The sequence below is a fragment of the Gopherus flavomarginatus genome, chromosome 7 (genome assembly GCF_025201925.1).
Source record: "Gopherus flavomarginatus isolate rGopFla2 chromosome 7, rGopFla2.mat.asm, whole genome shotgun sequence".
Classification (NCBI taxonomy): Eukaryota; Metazoa; Chordata; order Testudines; family Testudinidae; genus Gopherus; species Gopherus flavomarginatus.
The window spans coordinates 71,338,465-71,352,130 of record NC_066623.1 but is presented as its reverse complement, the minus strand read 5'-3'; the positions used below and the strand labels follow the sequence as shown (position 1 = coordinate 71,352,130).

At 48.5% G+C, this 13,666-nt stretch overlaps 1 protein-coding gene across 1 annotated transcript in view; it reads left to right on the top strand.

The window, feature by feature from the left end:
• The window catches only part of F13B (coagulation factor XIII B chain), a 47,326-nt gene that overhangs the window by 11,383 nt on the left and 22,277 nt on the right, over positions 1 to 13,666 (top strand). The window contains exons 3-5 of the mRNA XM_050961446.1: positions 406 to 591; positions 3,948 to 4,124; positions 11,192 to 11,368. Of these exons, the coding sequence (XP_050817403.1) occupies positions 406 to 591; positions 3,948 to 4,124; positions 11,192 to 11,368 (540 nt within the window). The remainder of the gene's footprint in view (positions 1 to 405; positions 592 to 3,947; positions 4,125 to 11,191; positions 11,369 to 13,666) is intronic.

Here is a 13,666-nt window from a genome sequence, read left to right as displayed (position 1 = left end):
AGGGTCTTATAGCTTCAAAGTTGGGCAATTTCTCCAACTCTCAGGACTGCCTCCATCACTTCAGGACTGATTGTGTGCACTGCAGCTTCAGTAGCAATAAAGAAAATAGTCAAGACTGGCAAGGAAGAAGATTGTGTGAACCCCACCACTGTCCAGATTCACTAAACTAGGTGACTTTTATTATCTTTCTAATTTCAACATTTAAAATACCTATTTTATATTGGGGTTTTTTGTTACTATCTCAGGAGGGTAAGCAAATAGAAAAATCATTGGGCTCATTATCTGCTCACTGTAGGCAAATATAGGAAGCAGGCAAATCCCCATGTAAATATATACTAAAGTTATAGAGAAGCATAATACTCTGTCAGTTGTCTCCTTCTAATCAACCTACTTCTTTTCATGTAGAAAAATGTACCAAACCTCTCTTGGAAAATGGCATCTTCTCTGATATAAAAGTGTCCTATAAAATATGGGAACAATTGTTGTACAGATGTGCTTCCGGCTATCAAACTCCAGGAGGTAATGCTGATGAAACAGTGCAATGTCTTCCAGAAGGATGGTCTTCTCACCCAAGCTGTGCTAAGAAGTTTGGTATGAATTTACATTCTTTTTTATAACTGACTTTCTTTGTATCTTTGCTGCTATATGATACTGTTACAGCTAGAGTCTCCCTGTGTTAGGGCAGCTTTTAAACTCACTGGGGCAAATTTTCAACTGGTTGAAATCAATGGGACAACATCAATTTGCATTAGATGACAGTAGTCCCCATTGGGACTGCTTATATCACATGCATAAAGTTAAGCTTGCATGTAAAGGTATACAGGATCATGGGCCAAATGGGTAGATGATGGAAATCTTACACATTTTCTAATGAGGTTAGGGATAGTATAAATACTGTTTTACATTTAATACTTCTGTGTCTTTCCACTGTTGGGATATTAACTTCAGAAGGGGAGCTACTATACAAATGCCATAGCATTGAATGACAGTGGGTGATAATCTCTGTTGCTATCACATTGCCACACTTTTTTTTACATTGTAAGTTAGTATTAGTGAATAATTAAACTTAAATGTGTAGACTGACCTATAGATTATGTATTAATTATATTGATTACTTAAGCATTCCCAGTTATCACTTAGAGAGTTAACAGGGTCTTGTCCCAAGATCAGGACCAGTATTATTAAAATTACTATAACTGGAACCTCGCTGGGCACAGTGGCAACACTCATGCTATAAGAACTCTTCTGTGTTTACAAATAATGTATTAATACCTTCAGGGGACGGACACACACACGCACGCACACACACACACACACACACACACACACACACACTGTAACTCAAGAAGGTAGATTGAGATAACACAGAAAGTACACCTGAACTTCCATACTTGCACTATCCCTTGCAGAACAACCTGAAATGTTAGCAGTTATCTTCCTCATCACCATCACCTTCCTCATCTTCACCAGTGGCCATGATTCTTACATATCTCTCCCCTACTGCCCACAGGTTGGGATATAACTTTTATAATACGTTACGCTGATGCCAGTATGTCTAATGTATATTCAGTAGAGGTATTTCCCCTCTTCCTTATTCGTACTTTCTCAATCTACTGGTGTTGAGGTGTCCTCCTATAGGTTAACATATTAATGATTTCAACTCATTATCATATATTTTAATTTGTTGCTATCACGCTCTTGTGGTTGGATGTTCCTTCCATAACTTTCCAAAAGCTGGTGTTAGCTCATGCTTCTATGGCTGGCTGATGTCATTATGGACAAAATTCCCCTTTACACTCTTCCAGTTCCCCAAAACTTAGGGGTTACCTTTGGGCCATTTATCTATGCAAAGTTCATAGCCCTCAGGCCTCATGCTAACTGCTGAAGCCAGTGTCTTGCAGGATATAAGCCTGTAGGTTCCTTGCATTCTTACTGAATATAATAATGGCAAGGCAGTGAATATAGTAAAGGCAAGCTATCCCTATGGGCTACAAATATTGACAGTTAAGTAAATATCCATTTTAAAAGTAGAAAATGTGGTAGAATTGCATTGATTTCCATCTTCTGCACGTCCATGCAGACTTTGGCTCACTGTGTCAAATATAAAAACTTCTGGAGTGTGGCCATCCCTTGCTTTCCTGTGGCTTGTAAGATAGTCCCATTGCACAATACAACAAAGTATAATTAGAAATAGTACACGCTAAAAACTACAGCTGGCTGAACAATATTTGGTGAGTAGTACATTTTGTTCATTTAGGGTCAATCTATTTGCAATTCATAAACACTCTCACTGAATGGTAAAAGTACAGAGAAGCACTACAGTTATTTGTAAGGTATATCTATGGAGTTGTATTCGTAGTTCAAAGTATATTTTTCTCTGGTCCCTGGCTGGTTGCTCTACCCTAGAGAAACAGCAGGCATGCCTGAAGAGAACTCTTTGGGCCTTGATTCTCTCTGGTAAAGGGTGAACTCAGAAGGGAAGGTTCCACTTCTCTTGCTATTTCCATTTTGAAGAGTGCAGGATTTTTATGACCACCTATCATAACCTTAGTCCCAGATTTGGACCTTAGCGTCCAAAATATGGGGGTTAGCATGAAAACCTCCAAGCTTAGTTACCAGCTTGGACCTGGTACTTGCTGCCACCACCCAAAAAATTAGAGTGTTTTGGGGCACTCTGGTCCCCCTGAAAAACCTTCCCTGGGGACCCCAAGACCCAAATCCCTTGAGTCTCACAACAAAGGGAAATAATCCTTTTTCCCTTCCCCCCTCCAGGTGCTCCTGGAGAGATACATAGACACAAGCTCTGTGAAACTACACAGAGTGACTCCCCCTTTCTGTTTCCAGTCCTGGAAACAAAAAGTACTTTCCTATTCCCCCAGAGGGAATGCAAAATCAGGCTAACAATCCAACAAACAGATTTCCCCTTGATTTCTTCCTCCCACCAATTCCCTGGTGAGTACAGACTCAATTTCCCTGAAGTAAAGAAAAACTCCAACAGGTCTTAAAAGAAAGCTTTATATAAAAAAGAAAGAAAAATACATACCAATGGTCTCTCTGTATTAAGATGATACAATACAGGGTCAATTGCTTAAAAGAATATTGAATAAACAGCCTTATTCAAAAAGAATACAAATCAAAGCACTCCAGCACTTATATTCATGCAAATACCAAAGAAAAGAAACCATAGAACTTACTATCTGATCTCTTTGTCCTTACACTTAGAAACAGAAGACTAGAAAGTAGAAACTACTTCTCCAAAGCTCAGAGAAAGCAGGCAGACAGACAAAAGACTCAGACACACAATTCCCTCCACCCAAAGTTGAAAAAATCCGGTTTCCTGATTGGTCCTCTGGTCAGGTGCTTCAGGTGAAAGAGACATTAACCCTTAGCTATCTGTTTATGACACCACCCTACTAGTATAATCTAAATCTTGTTGTCACACGGGGTACACTTAGTGCTGTGTGTGAATGTTGGTTTATATCTGTGAATTACAGTTAAAATTTCTGCCTGTTAGGCAGGATGCTATAGGAAGAAGATAACTGCTTAAAGCTCCTACACTCGCTCACACAACAGTGAGAGCCTGTGTAAGTATATATATATAAAGTTGGGAAGCTGCAGAGTCAGAACTACTGAAACAAACACAGGTTTGTGTCTGAATATACTTATTTGAATCAGTATAGTCAACATGGCTGTGCATCTGGTGCAAATTAATCCATTTCCCTCCAAACTTTATTAATAAATGTATATCAGAGGCCCTGAATAACTGGTGCCCCAGCTATTTACAAATTAATTGCAAAGCTTTCTGTCAGATTTGAGCAGTCTACTAAAAACATAAGACTTTAACGAGGACATAGTGAGAAAAATCCTATGTCATGTAATTGAAATGAAGTAAGCCCCAGAATGAATGTACTTTTTTTTTTTCTTTTTTTTTTTTTTTTTTTTTTAAGAGAGATGCTTTGTACCAGACTTGCATCACGGCCACTACTCCACAACCCAGCGGATTCTCAAACTGAATGAAACACTGATGTATGAATGTGATGAGGGATACCACACCAGAGGAGGAAACACTATTGAAAAGGCAGTCTGTCGCACATATGGATGGTCCCTTACTCCAAACTGCACTAGTATGTTGTTGTCTTTATGTAACCCTTCTGCCCATCAGAGATGGCAGCAACAAGCTGGGTTCAGTATCTAGGGATTCCCTTTCGATAACACAAGGCAAAACTGGCTCGAGCTCCCACCCAGTGACCTGGGACACTTACATACCACCCCCCTCCCCCCGGGCAACTCTAGGAGGCAATACTTCCCCTCTCACAAGCACGGAGTCTGAGTGTATCAAAAGCCTTTTAATAAAGCAGGGAAGTGGGCTGTAGCCCATGAAAGCTTTTGCTCAAATAAATTTGTTAGTCTCTAAGGTGCCACAAGTACTCCTGTTCTTTTTGCTGATACAGACTAACACGGCTGCTACTCTGAAACCACAAACAAGATTCATAACACAAAAGACCCATCCCCAAGTAAGTTTAGCAGTGTCCTTTTCTCCTCAGGGTCTGAAGTCCAGCAACCCAACAGTCACCACACCCACAGTTTCTATCCTTGGTCAGTGCAGACCCCAGAGTTCAGTTCTTCTTCAGAATTTACCTTCCAGCCTAGTTGGAAGTTGGTGGGGGGGGGCAGTATGGAGGCATCTTATATGCTCCACTGCTCATGTTGATGACTGATTGCCACACCTCTCCGTGGGGTTCTGCTGCAGTCTTCACCACCAGCTGCACCTCTCTGCTAGCCACTCACCAACTTGTCTTCAGCCCCTGCCTACTTAACAGCTCGCAGTGATTTCAGCTGTTTGGGGGTAGGGATCTCACTGCTGGCATACTCAGAACCACTAGCCCAAAGTAGAATTAGGAATCAGTGATTTCAGCTCTGTAGCACCTAACAAGACTCCTAACTGAGTCAAAATTAGCTCTAATTTTACACCATGGAGAAAGGAACAGTCAAAGTGGTGTTTAGAGCTTACACTGCCAGGTACACATACCTGTCCCCAGCACCTCTCAATTCACTGGGCTTTGGAACCCATGTCCCTTGCCTAGCGAGTGCTGCTTGGTTGAAGGCGAGTCCCTCCACCATAAAAAGCCAAGTACATTCTACTGTTCTTGATTCACATAGCCAAGATAACAACATTTTATTACTCCTGTCCAAATAACAGAGAGACTGGGGATTCCACAGCAGCCGAAGTGACCTTTTGGGCAAGCAGTCCATCATGCTAGGCAGGTTGGGTGTGCCCATGCAAACGAGATCAGCCCCGGAAGTCCTTTTCCACAGCTCACCACCAGATGTCAGGGTAGAGCTCATTCTGACTCTGCTTACATTTAGAATAACTTAATCTGAATCTTCCAAAGTCTGGTATTCTTTAATCCTGCAGCCTTTGTTTCTTCTTTGAGTACTTGCTCATGTCCATTCCAGTTAGATGTGCGTGCCGCGTGCATGTTCATCGGAAGATTTTTACCCTAGCAACACTCGGTGGGTTGGCTGGGCGCCCCCTGGAGTGGCGCCGCTATGGCGCTGGATATATACCCCTGCCGACCCAGCCACCCTTCAGTTCCTTCGTACCACCCATGTCGGTCGTTGGAACAGTGGAGCATGGCTTAGCTGACCTCCACTTCCCTAGCTACTAGTAGTTCTCGTGTATATAGTTATAATCCTTTTATACATATATTTATATAGTTATACTTTTTTTCTTTACTAGCATAGTTAGTTTAGTAATAGTTAGCGGGGTTCGGGGAGTAGCCCCTTCCCCTTACCCAGTGCCGGAGCCCATGCCCGGCTCACCAGGTTTTAAACCGTGCTCGGCCCACCGCAAGCCGATGCTGACAGGAGATCCGCACGACTCCTGTTTGAAGTGCCTCAGGGAATCACACTTGACAGCTAAGTGCCCCATTTGCAAGGCTTTTAAGCCAAGAACAAAAAGGAGCGTGACTTTCACTTACCCCTCCGCCTTTGGCACCGAGCGATGATCAATCGGCGGGCAGAAGCGCCTCCTCGGCACCGGACCCCGCCAGTACTGCCAAGGCCTTTCGGTACCGGCCGTCGCTGGCACCGAAGTCCACTCGGCACCGCTCTCTCTCTCCGAGGTCCCTCTCTACGACTCCTCCTGCCAGTGCCTGATGGCTCCCTGGCACGCGCTGTGGTTGAGCTCCCTGCTCCTGCTGCTTCCATGCCACCTGCACCGCAACCAGAGAGCTCGTCTAAGTTGGATCACGCGGCACCGACACCTGCCGAGGCACTGACGACATCGGCACCGTCGATCCTGGTTCCACGAGGGTCATCGAATCCGGTGCCTGACAGCTCCCTGGTACGCGCTGTGGTTGAGCCTACTGTTCCCTCCATGCCAGAGATATTCACAACGGCGAGGGATCTCATTGCCATGACAGAGTCGATGCTGCCTGACCCCGGCACCGCTGGTGCGGGTAATACTGTCTCTTGGCAAGCCTCCCTTGTTATGACCATCCTCTGTCGGCACAGCAGAGCGGCACCATTCGTGATCATGGTCCCACAGACGTGCCAGGTCCCGTCGGCACTCCCGCTCCCCACACCACTTGCAGTCCCAGTGCTGTTCTCCTCCTCGGTACCGGTCGCACTCGCCGCACCGGTCGGTATCCCATTCTCCGACCCGCTACTCTCGGCATCGTTCCAGCTCCCGGCACTGCTACAGGCACCGTGACTCCTGTAGCTGCTCCCGACGTCGAGCCTCGAGATCTCAGTCGACCTCCCGGCACTGCTCTGGTCGCAGGTCTGGATCTCGTTCCAGGTACCGGTAAGCCTCCCAGTACCGGTCCCCGGTGCTGAGTTGGGCAAGGTCCGATAGAGTCAGAGACTCTGCCCATGGTTTTTCAGCACCTCCATGGCCATCCAGACGTGCATCAGTGTCATCCCATGCGGACAGCTTATGCTCAGGACCGCGATTCTGATGTGCCTACCAACAACCTGAGAGCCCATCAGGGCCTCCTAAGGAGGTTAACACTACATGTGGACCTCCAGGTGGAGGAGATCCCGGAGGTAGAGGACCCGGTAGTGGGCATTCTATCGGCGATTGCCCCACTAGAGGGGCCCTACCCGTTTATTCGGACCATCCAGGTGAATGTCGATACTATGTGGTAGTCCCCAGCCTCTATCCCTCCTGCAGCCAGGGGAGTCGAGCGTAAATATATGGTGCCCTCTAAGGGGTACGACTACTTGTATGTCCATCCTCCTCCCTGCTCACTAGTCGTTCAGTCCGTTAAGGAGAGGGAATGGCATGGCCAGCAGGCGCCAGCCCCGAAATCAAAGGAGGCTAGGCGAATGAACCTACTTGGCCGCAAGGAGTACTCTGCAGGGACCTTATAGCTCTGGGTGGCAAATCAACAAGCCTTGCTTAGCTGCTATAATTATAACACCTGGGTGGTGGTAGTTAAGTTTATGGAGCTTCTCCCTCAAGACTCCCTCCAAGAGTTCACTGCCCTCCTGGAGGAAGGGAAAAAAGTGGCCAGAGCGTCCCTCCAGGTCTCTTTGGATGCAGCAGACTCAACAGCCAGGACTCTGGCCTCGGGTGTTGCCATGAGGCGCATCTCATGGCTTCAGGTTTCAAACCTCCGGCCGGAGCTGCAGTATACCATTCAGGACTTACCATTTGATGGTAAAGGCCTCTTCGCGGCAAAGACAGACCCAGGCTGCAAAGCCTGAAGGACAACAGAGTCCTAATGCGCTCTCTCAGTGTGCATACACCGGCAACCAAACGCAGGTCTTTCCATCCCCAGCCACACCGCCATACTCTGTGCCTAGCCAGAGACAGGACTTTGGCAGACGGAGAGACCGAGATGGTCACAGATGACCATCAGGACCCCTAGAGGGCCAAGATCAAGGTCCCTCGCAATCACCACCGGGACCAAAGACGAACTTTTGAAGGTGTGCCCAAGGGCGGCGTGCGAGTTACAGGCTGGTATTCCACTCCTACTTTCTCCTGGCATGGTCAGATCGCTGGGTCCTATGCACGGTGGAGTATGGGTACCACCTCCAATTTGTTCCAACCTGTCCCTCTTCAGGGACCCCTCTCATGAGCAATTCCTCTTACAAGAGGTGCAGACGCCGATGGACAAAAGGGGCAAGGGGTTTTACTCCCATTATTCCCTAATCCCCAAGTCGAACGGAGGTCTCAGACCTATCCTAGACCTGCGAGGACTCAACCAGTTTATGATAAGGTTGAAGTTCCCCATGGTATCCCTGGGAACCATTATTCCATCCTTGGATCCTGGAGACTGGTATGCCGCCCTCGATATGAAGGACACGTACTTTCACATCGCCATCTTCCCTCCGCACAGGAGATACCTCCGCTTTCTAGCCAACCGTCAGTACTTCTGGTTTACGGTCCTGTTGTTTGGCCTTTCTACAGCCCCACGGGTATTGACCAAGTGTATGGCCGTAGTCACCGCCTACCTTCGCTGACGTCGGATATGCGTTTTTCGATATCTGGACGATTGGCTTATCTGAGGAGACTCCGAGACACAAATCACTCAGCATGTGGGCATCGTCAAGGACCTATTTACACGTCTAGGCCTGATGATTACTATGGAACAATCCACTCTAGTTCCCACGCAGAGATTAGACTTCCTAGGAGCTATCCTGGACTCCTACCGAGCCGGAGCCTTCTTACCACAGCCGCGGTTTCAGGCGATGGCAACAATCATCCGAGGTCTGCAGACTTTCCCAACGAGCTCGGCTGGCACTTGTCGCGGTCTCCTGGGTCCCATGGCTGCCTTCAAGTTTGTAACCAAAACGCCAAGCTCTGCCTCCGTCCTCTCCAAGTTTGGCTCAACTAGGCTTACCGCCCAGACAGGAACCCAATGGTCATGATAGTCACCATTCCCTCGAGCACCCTAGGCTCCCTAGAATGGTGGCTAACTCCCTCCCTGGTGTGGGCAGGGATGCCGTTCCATCCGCACCAGCCCAAACTGTCCCTGATGACAGACGCGTCATCTCTTAGCTCGGGTGCTCACCTTGGTCACCTCCAGCTTAAGGCCTTTGGTCTTCCCAGGAGCTGGCATTTCACATCAATGTCCAAAAATGAGAGCAGTCCTCCTGGCGTGCCAGGGGTTCCAGCAGCAGCTGTGAGGCCGTGGTGTCTGTGTTTACAGCCAACACAATGGCCATGTGCTACATAAACAACCAGGGAGGGACATGACCCTCCCCCTTTTGTCAGGAGGCCATTCATCTCTGGGACTTTTGCATAGCCCACTCGATAAATCTGGTAGCTTCCTTTCTCCCAGGCATTTGGAACGCCTTGGCACTTCGACTCAGCAGGTCTTTCCTGTCTCACAAGTGGTCGCTCTGCCCCGATGTGATGCATTCTGTTTTCCAGAAGTGGAGATTTTTCCCCATATAGACCTGTTCGCTTACCGCGAGAGCAGGAAATGCTAGATGTTCTGCTCCTTCCAAGGTCTCTCCCTGGGATCAATCTCGGACGCTTTCCTGATGCCGTGGGAGGGCCAACTCCTTTTATGCCTTCCCACCGTTCCCGTTGATTCATTGGGTCCTGCTCAAACTCTGCAAGGGCAGAGCACGCATCATCATGATCACTCCAGCATGGTCCAGGCAGCACTGATACAGCACATTGCTCCATCTGTCAATAGCCAACTCAATTACCCTGCCACTCCACCCAGACCTCATAACTCAGGACCATGGCAGCTTCGCCACCCGGACCTGCAGTCTCTTCACCTCACGGTGTGGCTGCTGCGTGACTAAACCAGGGTTGCAGGAAGCCTTCCACCTGGTCAACGTACCTGGCAGAGTGGAAGCATTTCTCCTACAGGTGCGAAACGCTTGATCTTACTCCTACTGAGGTCTCAATCCCCTCTATTTGGCCTACCTCTGGCCTACAACAGCAGGGCCTAGCGGTATCATCGCTGAGGGTACACTTGGCAGCCATCTCTACCTTCTACCCAGGCTAAGGTGGTCGTTCCGTGTTCTCACACACTATGGGTTCGAGGTTCCTCAAGGGCTTGGAGCGCTTACACCCTCAAGTACGCCGCCCAGCCCCAACCTGGGACCTCAACCTGGTTTTAACCAGACTTCTGTCTCCCCCATTCAAGCCGTTAGCGACCTGCTCGCTGCTATACCTGTCTTGAAAGACAGCTTTCCTCGTAGCCATTACATCGGCCAGACGAGTCTCCAAGCTCAGGGGTCTTACGGTGGTTCCGCCGTACACTGTTTCACAAAGACAAGGTGCAGTTACGACCACACCTGGCTTTCCTCCCTAAGGTGGTTTTGGCCTTTCATGTTACCCACACTCAATGCAATGGAAGCAACAATTGCACTCCCTGGACGTCTGTAGAGTGCTCGCATTTATATTGCGTGGACAGAACCATTTAGTAAAACGCCGCAACTCTCTGTCGTAGTAGCAGACCGAAGGAAAGGCTTACCTGTTTCCTCTGAGGATCTCATCTTGGGTGATGGCTTGCATCTTCACTTGTTATGATTTGGCTCATATTTCCCCAAGCCACATCACCGTGCATTCTATCAGAGGGCTCAGGCTTCATCTGCCGCCTTGCTGGCTCGTGTACCTACCCACGAGATCTGTTGCGCAGCTCCATGGTCCTCGGTCCATACCTTTGCTTTGCATTATGCTCTGGCTCAACAGTCAAGAGATGCTGCAGCCTCTGGCTCAGCAGTTTTACATTCTGCCACATTTCACTCCGACCCCACCGCCTATGTAAGGCTTGGGAATCACCTAACTGGAATGGATATGAGCAAGCACTCGAAGAAGAAAATACAGTTACTTACCTTTGTAACTGTTCTTTGAGATGTGTTGCTCATATCCATTCCAAACCCACCCTCCTTCCCCTCTGTCGGAGTAACCAGCAAGAAGGAACTGAAGGGTGGCTGGGTCGGCAGGGGTATATATCCGGCGCCATAGCGGCGCCTCTCCAAGGGGTGCCCAGCTGACCCACCGAATGTTGCTAGGGTAAAAATCTTCCTACAAACGTGCACGTGGCATGCGCACACCTAACTGGAATGGATATGAGCAACACATCTCGAAGAACAACAGTTACAAAGGTGAGTAACTGTCTTTTCTTTTATGGGAGAAAAACTTCAAAACATTTAATGGATTTATTCTGATAGAGTTGTTTTAAATCTGTTTTATCCAGTGTGTGTTTTTCTTTTCTAGAAGTAACATGCTTCTTGTTAAGTGAGATAGATCATGGGAATTTCTATCCCAAGAAGAAAAGCTATGAGGAAGGAGATGTGGTTCAGTTTTTGTGTCAGAAAAATTACTCTTTGAATGGATCTGATTTAATTCAGTGTTATGACTTTGGATGGTATCCAGAGCCTCCAATATGTGAAGGTAACTCTCTGTGTGTGTCTCTTCCTGCCCCTACACCACCCTTGTTATTACATTTAAAATATACATTAAAATAACACTGAAGTTTCAAAGTGAAGCCCTCAAATGTTAGGAAATTTCAGAATTAAGGTTGCCTGTTCAACCTTAATTCAGCCTCCTTATGCTTATGCATCGAAAGTCTTTTAATTACATGCTCACATAGTATTCCACCCTCCACCACCAAGCTCCAGCCCTTGTATCTGCCTCCTTCACTTTCCCCCTCAGCTCCCCCTCCCAGTTCTTTATCCCTCTGCATTTGAATCAGGCTGCATATTGCCTGGGTGTCAGCAGAAGGAGCACTGAAAGCACAGAAAGAGTCTCTTCCTCCTCCTGGTTTATGTAAGCCATAGTGGCCTGGAGTAGCAATTTCAAGGAAAGTGCTGTTTAGTCCTTGCAGCCTAGGATGGAGAACGCTTAGTTACTATGTGGGAATGTCACATGCAGCAGGATATGTGAGAGGATGGCGCATGCTCAGTGTGGATATATTCTTTAGAAAAATTGCTGCCTAATTCTAAATTTCTACTTACTGTGTACTAACTGCAGTTTTCAAAGACTGACACATTCTTCTTCAAGTGATTGCTCAAGTGTATTCCGCAATAGGTGTGCGTGCTTGCCATGTGCACTGGTGCCAGAAGTTTTTCCCTTAGGAGTACCTGTAGGGAGAGTGCTGCTGCAACCTCTGGAGTGGCGCCATAAGGGGATCCACGTGCTCCCCCCAGTCTCAGTTCCTTTTTGCCACCAGTGACTGTGCATCGGAACGACTCGCTCCAGCTTTGCTGCACCTCATCTCAAATCTCGTTTGTTGTTCAGTAGTACCTATATCAGTTCATAGAAGTTCTAGTTTAGTTATTCTTCGGGCCAGGGCATGCCCTGGGCCCCAGGGTTTAAATCGTGTGAGTCTTGCAGGCGTTCGATGCCCAGGAGTGACCCGCACACTGACTGTCTCTGCTGCATGGGCGAATCCCACGTCAGCAACCGCTGTAAAATCTGTAGGTCCTTCAAACTCAGGACGAAAAAAGAGAGACATTAGACTTCGGGCCCTTTTCATGGTGTTGGTACTGGCTCCTACCCTGGTGCACCAAGCAGAATCGGCACTGGGTACTTTGTCTTCAGCCTGTGGCGTTTCCCCGGCACCTTCCGATGGCCGGCACCGCTCCCCATCGAAAAAGCAGAGGAAGGCTTCGTCATCTCAGAAGCCTAAAGAGAAGGCACAGGAGGAGGCTAGACCCATGTTGGGCAGCCCCGGTTCCCCCCCGGGCTCTAGAGCTCCGACTCAGGTCAAGCAGAGCAGCCCGGTTGTGTCGATTCAGACCTCTATGACTGAAGTCTGCATGCCTTCGACATCAGAGGTCCTGCAGGCGGCCAAATATATTACGACCCTGCAGGTGCCTGGGGCACCGCCAGCACCCAGACCCTGCTCTAGAGGCAAGCCAACACTGGGATATCGACAGCCCATGCCAACCTGCCACAGATCCCAGTCAGGAGACCGTTCTCAGGACTGCTAGTCACCCAGTGTCCTGTCAGGACACAGTCCCCAGCATCCACTCTCATTACTCTCCAGGTTGTCTGGTAGGGTGCCATCGGAGAGCAGTTCTAGTCACCGCTCCACACCGAGTACAGAGTATCAGCGGAACAGGTGCCGACGCCGTAGATGCTCCTGCTTCCAGCACGGACGCTGTCACTGGTCACGCTCCAGCTCTTGCTCGTTGAGGCACTGTGCCCATGACTCCTGGCAGGGATCGCCAGCTCTACGTCATCATGGATCCAGGGGTCGAAGTGTCTCAAGGAGTAGCAGCTAGAGGTGGCACCATTCCTTGATGTCGGAGTCCCAGTCCCATGGTAGATGCCATACTTGGTACCAGCAAGCATACCACTCGCACAGCATCTACAGGTGGTTGGTGAACCAGACCTTGACCCCCACAAAGAGCCCTATGCTCCAGCTGGGCCAACCCGACCAGCTGGTGCTGCTGGTGCCACTAATGCCACACCAGGCCAATCGCAGGGCCCCCCATGGCAGAGCCAGTGATGCCAGTGGACCCCCTGGACCCCTGTGCATGCTCAGCAAGGCCCTTGGTTGATAGTGGGAGCATCGGAGGCTCCATCAGTTGTGCTAGCCACAGCTCTGATGGATAAATCAGCAGGTCACATCTCCTCAGAATCGCACAAGGAGTCCGATCAAGGGGTGGACCCTGTGGCACTGGCTGACATGCAGACCCCGGTACTGGCCCTCTCCCCCGCACCGGATGACAAGATTGCAGTTCC